Here is a 17,423-nt window from a genome sequence, read left to right as displayed (position 1 = left end):
AGTGGGGAAACCCTGGCACTGAACAGTTAAAAGGCTCACCCAAACCTGTGCTTCGAGACAGAGTCATAAACAATACAACAAAATAAACGTGAGCTACCGATGGGGCTCAGCTAACGCTTATTGCCTATTCTGCTAATGTCAAAGCCTTCTGTGCTTTGGGAAGTTTCCGAATACGTGTTCCTGCACAGGAACTGTGACAGAGCTCCCTTGCCAGAAGATCGTGAGCCCAGGTCAACAAAGGTGGGTAAGAAACAAATTCTTTAGCTGTAAGAGTAAGACAGAGCAGAGTTTGTGAAGTAAATTCAATAATGTGAACCTCACCCACAGGCAGGTGAGTGGGGAAATGAGACAGTTAATAAGAGAAGCCCTCAGGAGGCAGGGATTTGATCAAGGGCACAGCTCATAAAAGTAACGATTGGGAATTTTCCTATAGCAAGTTTAGGAAACATGCCAATAGCAAGAAATGAGATGGCTCCAGTGCCAGAATTTTGACCTGTTGTCACTGAACCAGTGTCCTCAAGAGAAAATGTCCTTGTTGTTGTTTTTTTCCTGGGATCCTGGGTGCTGGGGAAAAGACTGCCCAACACACACAGTCAGGGAGCTAGGAATCCACCTTGGAGAATTCAGAGAGGCCTTGACGTTGTAAACCAGTGTGGGGAGAATTAGGACATGTTTGAAATTCGGACCCCAGGATCTCTCACACTGCACTCAAAATACAGGCCTGCTTCAAAAGGCCCAGCTACACCTGTTGTGACGTGGGTTACAGAGGAGTCCTTCGGAAGTGGTGGCAGGGTGAGGTGACGCAGGTGGGGCTAGAGGCAAGATGTCCCCGTTTTCGGTGTTTGCCGCAGCGTGAAAGACGTGCCTCCGTACCGGGCAGGGCGGCCAGCTCACTGAAGAGGCACCGCTATCAGCTCACACTCAATCCAGAGAGGGTTTGGGGAAGGTCATGCACTTTGGCCCAGCGGGCATCTGGTGTGGGGACGAGATGCACGTGACAGTGGGGGAGGAAGAAGATACCCCTCTAGAACCTGCCATGTTGAGTCTCAGATGGATGAGGGTATTTTTTTTTTTAGAGCCAGATCATCCCCAAAACCAGCTTGGGGATGGGGATAATGAGCAGATTCTAAGAATTCATGTATCAATGTCCTTCCAAATAAAAAATGATTCTTTATTATTACATTTTTAAAATCACAGAACCCCAGGGTGAATATTATTACACACACACACACACACACACACACACACACACGCACCATCATTAATTTCTGGAGTCATTTCCCATACCCCCTCTCAAAAATCTGGCTGAGCTATGCCTCAGGGAAATTTTCCAGTTTCCAACTCCACACACCAATTTGGGATAAATAGAAACACTGAAGTCTTTTGGTTTTACCCATAGTTCCAAAGTGCTATTATAGGTAGAGTATTTGTTGGAGGAGATAATTTTTGCTGGGTTAGAATACAGTGAAGAATAAAAGAAGTTGCGTGTAGAGCTCTGGGTGTGGTTAAAATGTGAATCTGCATGCCTCCTGACCTGCAGGCTTTATTCTTTTCCCCTTTCATGGTTTTGTTTTGTCTCTTCCTACAGGGACTGCAATAAAAATAGGTCTTCTATTTGGAATCACACTGAAGAGGAGGTGGTTCAGATGAGCAGTCTTGTTACATATTAAGTTATTGGGTCTACAATTGAGAAATCTGAACTCTGGGGTTACAAATCAAAATAAATATTATTTCAAGGTAAATAAACAAATTACTTGGCTGGCTCATGAAATGCTTAATGTTTTTTCCTAAAATCATAACCGCAACACGGACTTTTATTTTAGGCTGCATCCCAAGACAAAAATCAGGTAACCTACATCTTCAAAAGGACGGAGAGCATGCCTTCCGGTTTCTCCCCTCAGTGCTGAGAAATGGCTCCAGAGCCTGGAAGTCGTCAGGCACGTGGCTTGGGTTACGTGGTGTTCAGGTAAACACTGCCACACGCCCAACCTTGATGAACACTGACTACTTCTCTAAGTACGATGGTACCTGGGGGGAGGCCCTCGCTCAGAGAAAGGATGCAGAAGGGAAAAGTTAGGACAAGCTGGGAGCTGAGGACAACTCCGCTAAGAGACTCAGGTGACACAATGGAACGGGAATACTGAAGCCAGCAACCTTCTGAAAATATCACCACCACCATCAAAACCCATAAGCTTTTTTTTTCTAGTCAGGAAATCAAGGCTGAGGGGAACATTCGCATATACTGCTCACTAATACATTCTTCTTAACAGAAGTGAAGCTATTTTAAGAACATGAAAAGGTTTTCAAGACATCTGTTTTCAGGGACAGAGCACAGTAACAAATACTTTTCAGAGCTGGTTCATTCTAAAGTCTATCCCAGGAACAAGGGCAGCCAAGTTTCATGAGGTACTAAGACATGTTCCGGCAAAAATATTTTCACTTTCCTAAAGTTATGTGCTATTTTCAAGTCCAAATATATTATAAATATCTGATCCTTTTCTGTTGGCAAAAAAGGAAACACTTTTTTTTTTAAACTCTGAAGTTGGTAATATTTGTGTAGAATGAAGGTAGAATTTTACTCATTTTTTTATAACTCAGAACACAGATGAAATCAAAACGTCTGCAACTGTCCCTAAATTCACATCTTTAAAAGGTCCTTTCCTCCATTTACATGAATTCATCTGAATCATTGCCGTCCTGTAGGAAAGAGAAAAGGTACACTGTGAAAGCCTTCAAAATAAATAACTCCGTTTAAAAAATGTACACAATTAGTCTTAAGTAATAAGCTTCCTCATGCGTAACTGCAGCGGTCAGAAAGTAAAAAGTAAAATCACTAAATTCACTCACGAATTCTCTATCTGAAAGTAGGAGTTGTTTAAAAGAGCTGGCTTCTCTAAGTTGTTAATAACATAGTGACAAGTGACCAGTGGTTTCCAAAGTATGAAGTAAGGCTCCTTCAGCAAATACACCAAGATAGGAATCCAAACAGATCTTGCCTCAAACCTTCTGCCCATGATCCTGCCAGTATGCAAACCCTTCTTTGGTCTACATTCCATTATTTTGAGCCTCAAGGTTATCACAAGATGTTTTTTCTTTTTTTTTTTTTTTCTAAATAGGAAAAGTGATTGGGAAGCCACAGGCTAGACACCAAGTTAGTTAGCCTGCCAAGTTATTGATTAAAAACCCGACATGATGGTATGTAGTATAAAGGCGCTGATTTTATTGTGTGGCTTATACACGAGTCCTGAAGGCCAAGTACAAAAGAGTGCCAGACTCCATTTTGAGCTACCGCATGCCCTGAACACTGCTCCGGGTGCCAATGTTTACTAATAGTGTAAGTTTGGGACATTCGCTTGAAAATGTCTCAACCTGAACATATCAATTGTTGCAGCTTCTCTTTCCCATTGCTTGATACCCGAGCTGTTAGAGAAGAGGAGAGGGCTCAGGCTTACAGGTGTATATGTTTTTCACCTTCTTAATAGCTCTTATGAAAGATGGGTAAGGAAACAGGAGATATAGGCAGGAAACAATGGTCTGAAGTTTGGTTTGATCTCCGGTTTCATTCAGTAGTTTCCTCTGTGCTTTTCTTCAATTAGCACAATGCACCCAGGCCACAGTAAAAATGTCTTAGATAACTGTACCCAGAGAAAACTCCTGTTGGTACTCTATGCCAGAACCAGAACTGTGACTGCTCTAGAGTCTGACGCTGACATCACAGCATTACAGATGTTCAGAGAGTCACCATCTGTCTCGAAGGTCAGCATTAGATCTGGAACACTGAGGAGGAAAAATGCTCTAAGATAATCTGGGCTGGTGACAATGAAAGTGTGTCACTCTCTATAAAAGCCGGGAGTCAGATCCGCAGAGTTCCGGCGTGTGTGCAGATCTGTATCTGGGGATTACAGTAACTTTTAAATATATGTCTGAGACCAAGACTTTATTTGGACAATTTTTACATTTAAGATTCCCTTTAACAGTCAATATGTTTTTCCTTCTTTTTTTTTTTTTTTAAAGTTTATCTATTTTGAGAGAGAGCAAGTATGTGGCAAGTGTGAGTGGGGGAGAGGCAGAGAGAGAATCCCAAGCAGGCCCCATGCTGCCAGCTGCCAGCACAGAGCCCAACTCGGGGCTCGATCTCACAAATCGTGAGATAATGACCTAAGCTAAAATCAAGAGTCAGATACTTAACCAACGAGCCACCCAGGCGCCCCAATATGTTTTTCAATGTAGCAAAACAGGTATCCTGTCATCCACCTATAAAGTGATAAGGAAATAAAACTGAATTGAAAGTTAACTGTTTATTGGCACCAAATTTAGAAAGGCTAGGTAGAAGTTACAGATTGAAAAGAATTATTCTAAATAGAACAAAAGCTCAAAATTAAAACCAACTTCAGAGTGGAAGACTAATATTTTTCCTGATAAATTTATATGAGCTTAATTAAAAATCAAGTCCTTTGAGTGCCTGGCTGGCTCAGTCGGCTGAGCGTCTGACTCTTGATTTCAGCTCAGGTCATGATCCCAGAGTCGTGAGATCAAACTCAGCAATGGGCTCTGCACTGAGCATGGTTCTTGCTTAAGATTCTCTCTTCCTCTCTCCCTTTCCCTTTGCCCTCTCCCCAGCTCGTGCTCTCTCTCTCAAAAAAAGAAAAAAAAAAAAAAAATCAAGTCCTATCTTATATAAACACTAGGCTTTAACTGAAAATCAACTGAGTGTGCAGCCAAATTAGATCATAAAAGGTCTGTAATCCCCTCAACAGCAGAAAGTTACAAGGAGAATTAAAACCTATTCTTTTGAAGTCGGGGGGAAAGCTGTAAGAGTCCTTCCACTACAAGAGAGAATAAAAATACCCAGTGCAAAAACTTCCTTGGAAATGTGAATCTGATTGAAACCTGGAACTCAGGGACAGAGGAATAAGCAACAGAGGGAAGGGGAAAGGTAGAAGAGTTCGTGATCCTTTGTTCTACAAATCTGACTTGCTAATCCTGGAACTTTTAACATCTGTCACTAATCAGATCACGTGTATGTGTGTGTATGGATATATGTATGTATATTTGTCTGTGTGTATTAATTCCAGAACGCTCAAACTTTAAAAATCAACAATGATGGAAATGAAAATGCCTAATGTCATACATAACATTATATAGGTGCCAGATTTCTGCTGGCGTAGTCTCTAAATAACAGAACATTTTGATAAACAACAATAAGCACAAAACAAAGACATTAGATTTAGGGTATGTTAAAGACTTGTTTGACTATTAAGCTGTTTTAAGAGTTCCAAGAAATCCAAGAGTAGTTTCCAGAAGCAATTAAATACATCTCATCGTCATTAATCCTGATACTGTGTGGGGAAAGAGCAACTAAGGACTCTATCAGTAAGAAATAACAATGACTGGGGTGCCTGGGTGGCTCAGTTGGTTAAGTGTCCAACTCTTGATTTTGGCTCAGGTCCTGATCTCATGATTCTGAAATAGAGCCCCACATCGGGCTCCATGCTGGTGCATGAAGCCTGCTTAAGATTCTCTCTCCCTCTTCCTCCTTCCCTCCCCCGCTCATGCAGTATCTCTCTCTCTCAAAAAATAATAAAAAATAAAAAATAACAATGACCATTTATATTCATAGACTAAGGAAGAACTTTCATATATATGTCCTTGTTTAAATTTTAGTGCAGACCCATGAAGTAACAGGTCTCTTCCACTGCTGATGAAATCTCCCTCAGAGAGGTTACATCACTTCATTAGGCTTATCCAATTAGTAAATGACAGTTTAAGGCTCTAAACTTCAAATTCAAGGCTGTATTTAATTACATAATGCTACCCTGGAATGTTTCAGGATAAAGTACAAGGCTACATCTCTGACTCACAAAGAAGCCTCATAAATTTTGTTCTTCACAGAGACATGAATAAGAATATTGTTCTTACTCATTTTTAGAAGGACATCCAGATATGAACAAGGTGTAAAGTCCTACTAACAATTCCAATTTATGAACTAAATATGGGGTTTGACTAGATGACCTTTAAGGGATCTTACATTCTATTAATTCTTTCTAAGCATCTGAAGCAATACTGCTTAACAGTATTTTCTGTGATGATGGAAATGTTCTATTTCTGCACCATCCAATATGGTAACCACTAGCCATATGTGGCTAGTATGACTGAGGAACTGAGTTTTTAAATTAAATTAAGTTTTCATTAAATTTAAATAGCCACACGTAATTAGTGCCTAGTATCCTACACAACACAGATCTAAAGCATATATAGTTGATCCTTGAAAAACATGGTTTTGAACCACACAGGTCCACTTTTACAGATCTTTTTCAATAAATATAGTACAGCACTGTAAATGTATAAACTTTTTATGATTTTATATTCTTGTCTCTAGCTTCCTTTATTGTATGAATACAGTACATAATATGTATAACATAAGATATGTGTTAATTGGGGCGCCTGGGTGGCTCAGTCAGTTAAGCATCCAACTCTTGATTTCGGCTCAGGTCATGAACTCTTGGTGTGTGAGCTCAAGCCCCGCATCGGGCTCTGCACTGACAGTGTGGAGCCTGCTTGGGATATTCTCTCTCTCTCTGCCCCTCCCTTGCTCACTCATGCTCCCTCTTTCTCTCTCTCAAAAATAAATAAAAAAAAAAAAAAAAAAAAAAAGGGGGCATGTGTTAAATTGACTGTTTATGTTACGGGTAAAGCTTGTGGTCAATAGTAGGCTACCAGTAGTTAAGTTCTGGGAGAGTCAAAAGTTATATGCAGATTTTCAACTGCGTAAGGGGTTGGGGTACCTAACCCCATATTGTTCAAGGGTCAACTATATTTGTAAACTACACTATAAAATATGCAATATAGCAAATATATCCACCCAGTTTCAATCTTCTGCAGACTGTTAAGTGATAGCTAAATTGTGCTATCGCCAGTCACTTGAAAATAAATTCGGGGAAGATAGTACTCATGGACAAGAAGTCTCTGACATGGTTCTAAGAAAATAATTAGGTGCTAATGCTAAGAAGATTCTTTCAGTACTGTAATATGGATCATCATTGCTTTTTATCTTAGGAAGTACTATCAGACCACACTTCACAACAACGTACAACAATCTCTTTCCATGAGGTGACCTACTTTAAAAACACATGAGCGAGTCCACAGGGGAGGAGGGGCGATGCCTCATAGAATCCACTTGAGTGTACGATGGTTACCAAATCATGTCAAGCCATCAGCAACACACGAGTCGGTATTGGCTAGTAACTCAATTATTAAAAACTCTTAATTATTTTAAGGCACAACATTAGAGCAAATAACTTGAACATACCTGATTTGAAGACATATTCTCAACTTTCATTAGCGACGAATAGCTCCTAGAAGAAGAAACACACATTTGCAATCAGGTTATCGAGCCAACAAGTATTTCCTGAACATCTACCATGCATCCAGCACTGTTGAGGGTCTTTTTGGAAGAAAATATAATCACTGCCCTCAAGGAGAGTGCAACAGAAAAGAGGCAGAGATCTCTGAACAGTAAATAAGATGTGCCCAGTGCTTTATAGTTTACAAAGTGCTTCCTCAGACTCATGTCATCTCCACACTGACTGGGAGGTAGGTGGCATTATTCAGATGAGGAAATCCATCTACAGCCAAGAGCAGATCGGATTCCTAATCGGGGCATACTGCCCAGGTCGCAGATGCTACAGGAATTCAAGCGGAAATGCATCAGCGTGGGCAGGGCTGCTGGGGCCCTCTCCTCAGATGAGGCAGAACCCAAAGGGAGCCTAATAAATATGTGGGATCAGTGAGGGAGGCAGACGCAGAGAATGGTAGGGGCAAAGACAAAGAGTTGGTGTTTATAATGACATTTCAAACCAATTCAAGTGGAGTCTGAAGGCCAAGTAGGGAATTAGGCTGAATGTGTAGGGCCCAATTATGTTGTCCTAATTGAGTGAGTTAACACAATGTGAACAGCAAGAAGCCACAATATAAGATGGGAGTAGAAAAGAGACATAAGAGATTCAACAAGCATTTAGTAAATATCCGTGATGTATAAAGCCCTATGCTAAGCCTGGGTGGAGGATAAGACAGGAAGAAAACAGAAAATGATGAATAAGCCAAAGCCTTGCTCCCAAAGAGCTTACCAGGAAGGGAGATAAGGCCTATTCAAGCCATAGCTATACAAAAAGTTCAATTAAAAATACACAAAGAGACAAAGGAAAGTGATACCACATAATACCAGTGTTTTAAAAAGGGTAATCTGTAGTAGACAGAAAAGAGGGAGAAGGGAAATAAAGGCAAGGAGATTAGTTAATAATAACAGTATTTACCATTTACCAAGTATTCTTTATTTGCTAGAATCTGCGTTATATGCTTCAAAAATTACTACTAACCCCAACCACCTTATAAGGCAATTGATAGTACTATGCCTACTGAATACCCTATGATTTCACTCATGTGGAATTTAAGAAACAAAACAAATGAACATACGGAAAGGGGGTAAAAAAAAGAGAGAAGGAAACAAACCACGAGAGATGATTAAATATGGAGAACAAACTGAGGGTTGCTGGAGGGAGGTGGGTGAGGGATGGGCTAAATGGGTGATGGGTACTAAAGACGGCACTTGTGATGAACACTGGGTATTGTGTTTAAGGGATGAATCACTAAATTCTACTCCTGAAACCAAAATTACACTACATGTTAACTGGAATTTAAAAATTTGAAATGAAAAAAAAAAAAAAATGAACATACAGGAGGCAGAGTCAGGGAAGTTAAGGAAGCTGTCCAAAGTCTCCCAGCTAACCAACTAATGGAGAAGCGGGCTTTTGCACCCACATCAGACTCCTGAGCTCACACTCTTGCCATCATGCTCCAGGCTGCTGCAACGTCCCCACCTGAGGACACGAGTCCATGCTGTTAGCAGCTGTCCTGGTAAGAAAGGATAAAGCTCAAAGAATCAAGGATGACATCAAGGTTTCTAGCTTGGGCAATTTGAAGAAAGTAACGCCACAGCTGAGATATATCCAAGTAGATGTGTACTGTAGAAACTGAAAACTGAGAACTTGAGAGAAGAAATGTCACAGTTAGAGACAACCATCTGGGAGATAACTGGAGACAGATCAGGTGAAGGATGTCAGACAAAGTGGTGTCTGGAAGAAATAAATAGGTAAGATCCATACACTACATGAAAGGCATGCTGAGAAAAGAGTGGGCAGGGCAGGAAATCTCAATCATGGCTGCACTGTTAAACCACCTGTGGAGGTTAAAATGACGATGAGTACTCACAAGCCAGGTTCCAGTACCAATGGGTCTGAGGGCCCTTCCTCCGAGCTCCATCCCACCCATCCAATGGCCTATCTGACACTTTTTTGGGTACCTCAAAGGTATTTTCAGATTCATATGTCCCTGTGCAACCCATGGTCACCCCACTACCAAAAAGTTTGGTTCTTTTCCAGGACTCCCTGGCTCAAAGAATTGTATCACTATCCATTCCATTTCATAGACCAGAAACCCAGGAGCCATTCTTTTTCTCTGCCCCCACACCCTCAATCTGAACTATCTTCAGATCTTGTGATTTTATCTACAAAGTTACTTCTCCCTGGTCCACTTCTCTCCACCTCCACATCACCACCCTATTTCAAGCTACCAACATCTGTCGTGTGGACGACTGCACAAGCTTGCTAGCTGGCCCCGACACACCTACCTGGTTCCCTTCCCAATCTTGCTAGCTGGCCTCGCCACACCTACCTGGTTCCCTTCCCAATCTGGTCAGCAAAGCCAGATTTCCAAAACATAAACCTTTATCATACTTGGGTTCAAATTTCAACCTTCTAGGCTCCCAATTTTGAAAAATCTCTATCTCAGGTAGTCATAGTCCCTATCTTTTTCTTTTCTGATTTGTTACTCACTTACCCTCTATTAACTACATTTCTCCATTATTTATTTCTTCTGGCTTCAACATCCACATGGTGGAACCTGGTCTTGATGTTAATAGTGTTTGTCACACTACCACAAAGGCCAAATAAGTGAACACAAGACTGAAATGGAGTAGGTAAGCTTTTACTTGGATGTGACAACAAGTTCAGCTATGGAGATGAAACCACACTACTGGACACACTGAAGACAGCCATGGATACTCTTCCCCAGTATATGCCAATAAATGATGGTGTCTACTGGGAGACTCCCAGGTAACCTGCTTAAAGGTTTTCTCCAAATGCCTGCTCACTAAAACCAAAGGTAGACTGAGTAGAAGCTGTTCTCCTTCTCTCACTCTCCAAGCCAAAGTCACTTCTAAGACTCCAACTACTTTGAAAACCTGTGTGGAGTCTCTCCTGTTATTTTCTCTTACTCTATGTATGGCTTATAAGGTAGCAGTCATGGAAAGAAAATAACATGTGAGGATTCCTCCCTACACCTAACTCTATGCAAAGAATCTCTAAACCAGAACCCCATTAGATCCTAGCCTGACAGGGCATGTGTGAGCTACAAAAACTGTCTAAGGAGCTAACGAATAAGGTGGTGAGAATTAACACACAAAGTCTAAGGAAGGGGAATTTTTACAAAATGGTTAACAGAGGGTGTTAATATACTACCCTCCCAACAACTCAAATATTTCTAAAACCTACCTGAGAAGATGGTCTTTATGGAGACTTATGTACATTACCAGATCATTACAATTTCTGCACACTGAGGACAAGGAGTAAAGGGCTCCATCTACAAGAACAAGATGGAGTTGTCTCCAGGGGCTACTGTTGTGCCTCTGAAAAGGAAGTCAGTGCCTTCTGTGTGGTAGGCTTTGCCTTGTTCACTGCTGAGCTGAAGGCTGATGGATAAGATCCTACCTAGAGCTCAAAGAACTTGGGACAATGCAATGGCAATTTGATCCACTTTTTTCCATTGCCATTCTTGTTCAAAAAGCTGAGAGGGTAAAGGAGACCAGAGTCTGAATAATGGTTTCAGAATTGGAAGGAAGCTGGAGATCTGTGGATGTGAGGCTGTTGAGTGTTTCTTCACTGAAACCATCTGGAAGCACTGGGGATAGCTTCCAAGATAAGAATAGCTTCCTGGCTTCTCTGTAGAATCCCCTGCAGATTCAAAAGTCAATTTCTTAAGCAATCAGAGCAACTAAAGTGGACATTCCCTACCAGATGTTCCAAATAAAAGAACCAACTGCTGGTGAAACTTAATAAAATTTTCGCTGTCAGAAAGCCAAGAGAAAGACTTTGGAATGAGAGGCTTCTGTAGGCACAGCATTTGACCTCTCAGGTGGAAGAGTCAAAGACCAAAATTAAAGTAACGTATGAAGCCCTACGGATGTGAGAAAAGATTCTAAAACAGCTCAGAAGCGCGGAGCTTGCTGCTGGGATCTCGCCAAAGCTGCGGAACACGGCACCCAGACGGCAGCGGTGAGCCTGCCAAGCCAACACGTGCTAGGTCACTGCGTCGGTCCCCAGCCCCGCAGCTCTGCCCCGCCTCCTGCTACCTTCCGGCAGCTTGTGAAAGCAAGTCAGTTTTGCGGCGTCGGTTTCACAGAAATGAACACCAAAAAAGTGGGGTCTTTTGGTTTCCTGAGATCCGTGAAAGTGTATTAAAAAGAAAGCGGTAGGGACGAAGTAGAAAAACACAGAATAGAAAAGTGATTTTTCCATTTATTCCACTTACGTTTTCCTTTTGATATATATGTTACCAGAGTGATAAGAGGATAAAAATTTGTGTCTGAGAAAACAAATGGAAAAAATACAAGTGACTAGGGACAACTTAGAAAATAGGATTGATTAGGAGCACCTGGGTGGCTCAGTTGGTTAAGTGTCAAACTCTTGATTTTGGCTCAGGTCATGATCCCATGGTTGGTGGGATCAAGCCCCACATCTGGCTCTGTGGGGATTCTCTCTCTTTCCCTCTCTCTCTGCCCCTCCCCTGCTCACACGTGTGCTCTCTCTCAAATAAATAAATCAACATTTTTAAAAAAAGAAAGAAAATGGGACTGACTAAATTTGCTCTTGAAGCAAAAATTTCATTCAATAACAATGAGAATTTTCCCTCTCAGCTAATTTAAATGTTTTGTGTTGTTGAAACAATAAAAGAAAATTTGAGATATGAACATTGTGTTTTAATTTAAACTAGTAAAATCAAACATACAAAATTCCCTAAATTTTACAAGTACACAGCTTAATTTGAAACAAAAATGTAATGTATTTTAAGATAAATTGCCATAAGTTACTTGATTTATAGTAAAATTTTACTTTAATACTGAATAGACTGAACGAGGCAGAAAAGTGTGGTAATAGTGTGTACGAACTTGAGAATCATTAATTATGTGACTTTGGGTGAGTTACTTACATGCTTTTTAGGTTCAGTTTGCTCTTCTAGAAAACACCAATAACAATATTTGACTTACATGGCTATTGCTAGGATTAAATGAGATCACGCAGCTAAACCCAGTACAGTGTTTGGAAGATGACAAGTGTCCCAAAATGTTAGCTATTCTTAAGTTTTTAAAGTTTTTAAAAAAACTATTATTATTTTTTATTTTAGAGAGAATGTATGTGTGCAAGCAGGGCAGAGAGAGAGAGAGAGATGGAGAGGGGGAGAGGGAGAGAGGGAGAGACAGGGAGAAAGAGGGAGAGGGAGAGAGAGAGAGGGAGGGGGGAGAGAGAAAGGGAGGGAGGGAGAGAGGATCTTAAGCAGGCTCCATGCTTAGCATGGAGCCAGACACAGGGCTTGATCCCACCACCCTGGAATCATGATCAGAGCTGAAACCAAGAACTGGGCGCTCAAGTGACTGAGCCACCCAGGTGCCCCTCTTATTAAGTTTTCAAGTACATTAAGTGATATTATTATGCCTAACATATTAGGTTTCTAAACAAAATTGTTAGGTTTGTAAAGGGCACAAGAAGGCATGTTTTCGATCTTTCCTCCACTCCACACTAAAAACAAAAATGAGTAAGCTACTCTCAATCCCACACTGCTCAAAATTACACACATTTTACTGCACTGATCAAGTTGATAATTTTTCTTTCACTCACAACACAAAGCAGACTCACAATCTAGGTCAAAAGAAATCTGTGCATTTGTTTATCTCATGTTAGCAGATTATAACTCAAGATAACACTTCTGGAGTTCTCCATTTGAATATTTTAAATGAGGCCACTTATCCTGTTTTAGCAGAACCCCCAACAGGAATACATGCATGCAGATAACTAATACCAGTACTTGATCATAATACCTGCATTCTGACCCAACAATCTTTCTAATAATCCAGTGTATTCTACGGAAATCAAGTCAGCATGTGGCAAGACAGCTCATTTTGATCCTATGCCATTTCCAAAGGCACAGCAATACATCTTTCCCAATTTCTTTTTGTTACATTTACACAAATGATATCTATGGAAAAATGTGGGAAAATCTAGAAATTCTATAAGTAGAAGTTGCAGGACTAGATTCCTTCTTCGACAAAGAAAACCTAAGAGCCTCCTCAGGTATAGCACAACATACCCAGTGGTAGGGAGAATAATGATCCTACTCAAAGATGTCTACATCCCAATATCCAGAACCTGCAAATATGTAACTTCATCTGGCAAAAGGGACTTTGCAGATGTGGTTGGGTTAAGGATCTTATATGGAGAGGTTGTGGATTGTCTGGGTGGGCCCAATGTCATCACCCTGGTCCTCAAAAGCAGAGAAGGTTGGAGAGGGGGCTGTGACTTTGGAAGGAGGGTGTAAGAGATGCCAGATTGCCAGTTTTGACGATGGAGGAAGGGGCCACAAGCCAAGGAATGTGGATGGCCTCTAGGAGCTGGAAGAGGAAACAGATTCTCCCCTAGAGTTCCAGGAAGGAACACAGCCCTGCTAACACCTTCCTTTTAGCCCAGTGAGAACCATGTTGGACTTCTAATGTATGGATAGGTGGAACTGTAAAATAATAAATCTATGTTGTCTGAAGACACTAAATTTGTGATAATGTGTTACAGTAGCCACAGAAAACTAATACAGTCAGTATTCTTATACACTAGTATTTCAGGACCCAAATTGTATTTTAACTATGATTTATCATTTTACTTATTTTTATTTAGAAAAATTTTTTTTGATTTATCAACCAGCAGCCTTTTTATTCACAGTGTCATATATCTTTTTTTCCTATTTTTTAAATATGAAATTTATTGTCAAATTGGTTTCCATACTACACCCAGTGCTCATCCCAATAGGTGCCCTCCTCAATGCCTATCACCCACCTTCCCCTCCCTCTCAGCACCCATCAACCCTTAGTTTATTCTCAGTTTTTAGGAGTCTCTTATGGTTTGGCTCCCTCCCTAACTTTTTTTTTTGCTTCCTCTCCCCCTTGGTCTTATGTTTTCATTTCACTTATTTTTAAAAATTTTTATTTTTTTAAGTAGGTTCCATGCCCAACGTGAGGACTGAACTCACAATCCTAAGAGAGAGTCACACACTCTACTGACTGAGCCAGCCAGGCGCCCCTCCTGTTTACTATTTTAAAATGGAGTGTTTTGCGATAGGCCTCATGACATTAATTACTTCAAACTTTCAAAATATTAACAAAAACGGTTCTAAAAACAGATTTTAGGCACTGGTCTTTGGAGCTAAGACAACCTTATTCAAATATACTAATTGATGTTAATCTGTTAATATAGCATATTTTCTTCTGAAGAGGTTTACAAACCAAACTCTAAAGATAACCTATGATAGTTTAGCTAAGAATAAAACCAGCTATTTTTATTTCACATGCTCTCATATCCTGCCCCTATAAAAGCATGTCATTTGACCAACGCATCCGCATAACTACCTTTTTCTAAGCTGTTTAAGGCCCTGAGCTTGTCCTATGTCCCTCTCTCCACCAGTATATACTTCCTTCAGGTTGGTCCCTGGTGAAAATCAGCAGTGAGGAATCTCCAAGGTCAACACCAATACCGTAGCTCAGACATACCTAAGTTCGTCCATTTCTCGCTTCTTCTTCATCTCTTCCTTCTCTCTCCTTTTCATTTCCTGAATTTGGGCTTTTTTCTCATTCCTCTCTTCTCGGTCTCTGCATTCCTTCTCTGCCGCTAGGTCTGGAAACCGCTCCATTCTGGTCTTTTCTAATCGGTTCAGGATCTCATTCACTTTCTTCTCCACTGTCACAATTTTCACCTTTGAGAAAGGGGGGAACAAAACTGAAATCTTTTTTTTTTTTTTAATTTTTTATTTTTTTTAACATTTATTCATTTTTTTGAGAGAGGAGACAGAGTGTGAGCAGGGGACGGGCAGAGAGAGAGGGAGTCAGATTAAGAAGCAGGCTCCAGGCTCTGAGCTGTCATCACAGAATCCAACATGGGGCTTGAACCCATGAACTGCAAGATTGTGACCTGAGTCAAAGTCGGATACTTAACTGACGGAGCCACCCAGGCACCCCCAAAACTGAAATCTTAATCATACGTTTTCCCCCCCAGAACAAAGGAGTCGCTGTCTAGGGGGTGAGCAATGCAGCTGAGAGGGACTTAGAAAACATACATCATACTGAGCCTTTGACAATGAAAGTCTTAGACAGAAAAGACCAGGACTCCACTCCGTGTCCTCTGGTGGCGAACAACACTTACATCCTTCTGCCTGTGAAAGCCTATCTGTCCCACATCCATGTCAGCTGTTTTCTTCAGGTTAGACCACGGTGTATATACCACATTCACATTGTTCATCTTGCAGCCTGCCAAGAGAGACTGTCTTCAACATGCGGGTAGGACACTAAGCAATGCATTCCCTCACCCACTGGCAAATTACCAAAATCCAACAGAGGAAAAGGCTTCGCATAAATAGCCATCGAGTGATTCAAACCACAGAACACTTTTTTTTTTTTTAAACCCACCCACAAATGGCAAATGGCAAAGGTGAACAACACAATTCAAGCAAAAGTATTAGGAAGGAAAGCAGGGACTTCTGAGACTCCCTTATATCGGATGCAAAGTTTATGATATGCACTTTTTTTTTTTTTTTTTTTTTTTTTTACAGCGAAAAGGATCGAATAGGTTTCCTCAAAGGAGTCCTTGATCCAACAAAGGCTAAACAGCAAGATAAAGCAAAAGGCCAAGGTCTGGGATTTAAGGGACCTGCACCACCATGATCAGCTATGTCACTCAGGGAAAGTCCCCACAGCTCCCAGAATCCCATTGGAAACATGAGGAAACTGGACTGGTTCAGTAGAGGTGTTTTTTGTTTTGTTTTGTTTTGTTTTTTTAGTTTCTTTTAGCAGTGGCAACTCTGTTACCAAAGAAAACATATCAAAGTAATAAAAGCACAGACGCTTTGGAAGAGTGCAATGCATGCACTCTTGCTCAAGTGGAAGAATCAGACCAACCCAAATCACAAGACAGTCTACAACTGGTCTCCACTCAAGGTGTCAATGTCTTGAAAGACAAAGTAGTGCCTTTAGATAAAAAGAGACTAGAGACATGGTGAGGAACTATAACACATAATCCTGCATCAGAAAAAAAAAAAAAATGCTATAAAGGGACCATAGTGGGAGAACTGGAAAAACTTACATGTGGGCTGTGTATCAAATAACAGTATTCTATCCATGTTAAATTTCCTGAAATTTGATCACAGTAATACAGTCACTTAAAACAAAGTCATTGCTCTAAGGACATGCTGAAGGGTTATAAGATCTATAATTTTCCTCCAAATGGTTCAGCTAAAAAAAAAAAAAAAAAAGAAACCAAAAACCTAATAATTAGAGCATTATAGAGAGAAAGCAAATGCATACAGAAAAATTGTTGAATCTAACTACAGGGTATACAAGAGTTATATTTTTCTTGTAACTTTCCTGTAGTTTTGAAATTTTTTTTTCAAAATTAAGATTGAAAAAAATCTCCATGTGCATGGTGCTAGGGGAGATCCAATATGGATCAATGGGTCTTGCCTTCCAAAACTGAAGGAAGGCAGATAAGTACATAAATAACTATGATGAAAAACAGAACTTATCAAATGATATTGGAAAGGTATAGGTAGAATGGTGAAGTAGCTCAGAAAGGGCAGTGGTCACCCACACTGGAAGAAAGGAAAGGCTCCACGGGAGAGGTTAATACAGTCTAGTGGTTAAGACAGAAGACTACATAGACACTGTCTGACTTCAATGCAGCTACTGCCACACTTCAGAGCTCTGAGACCTTGGGCAGGTTCCTTAATTCCCTGAAGCTCAGCTCCCTCATCTACAGATGAAAATAATATGCATAACTCAGTAGGGTTGATAAATGAATTAATCTGTAATGTTCTTAGCAGAGTGCCAGACATGTAATTAACATTCAACGGTAACTCTACTACCATTACCACAACTACTGGGTGGACCTTGAACCTTAGTTTGGCGCTAGACATGGGATGATTGACAGGGAAGACAAAACTGAGGGCAAAGGAGACAACATAAGCAAAGGCATAAGGTAGGAAAACAGCAAATACGTGCT

General features: G+C 40.7%; 1 protein-coding gene and 1 long non-coding RNA gene across 4 annotated transcripts in view; both read right to left on the bottom strand.

Moving 5' to 3' along the window:
* Positions 1-1,150: 1,150 nt before the first annotated feature.
* CCDC25 (coiled-coil domain containing 25) overlaps positions 1,151-17,423 on the bottom strand; it is a 38,791-nt gene continuing 22,518 nt past the window's right edge. For all 3 annotated transcript variants that reach the window (XM_060653653.3, XM_060653652.3, XM_060653654.3), the window contains 4 exons: positions 15,573-15,676; positions 14,924-15,126; positions 7,310-7,355; positions 1,151-2,697 (listed from right to left, as the gene is read on the bottom strand). In XM_060653653.3, coding sequence (XP_060509636.1) covers positions 2,668-2,697; positions 7,310-7,355; positions 14,924-15,126; positions 15,573-15,676 — 383 coding nt within the window. In that variant the 3' untranslated portion in view covers positions 1,151-2,667. The remainder of the gene's footprint in view (positions 2,698-7,309; positions 7,356-14,923; positions 15,127-15,572; positions 15,677-17,423) is intronic.
* On the bottom strand, positions 7,970-14,916 carry LOC132691858 (uncharacterized). The gene is made up of 2 exons (XR_014137629.1): positions 9,730-14,916; positions 7,970-9,685 (listed from the first exon to the last, which is right to left on the bottom strand). It is a non-coding gene; the product is annotated as an uncharacterized LOC132691858 (long non-coding RNA).

This window comes from Panthera onca, chromosome B1 (assembly GCF_046562875.1).
Source record: "Panthera onca isolate mPanOnc1 chromosome B1, mPanOnc1 haplotype 2, whole genome shotgun sequence".
NCBI lineage: Eukaryota > Metazoa > Chordata > Mammalia > Carnivora > Felidae > Panthera > Panthera onca.
This window is presented reverse-complemented; position numbering and strand designations above follow the sequence as displayed.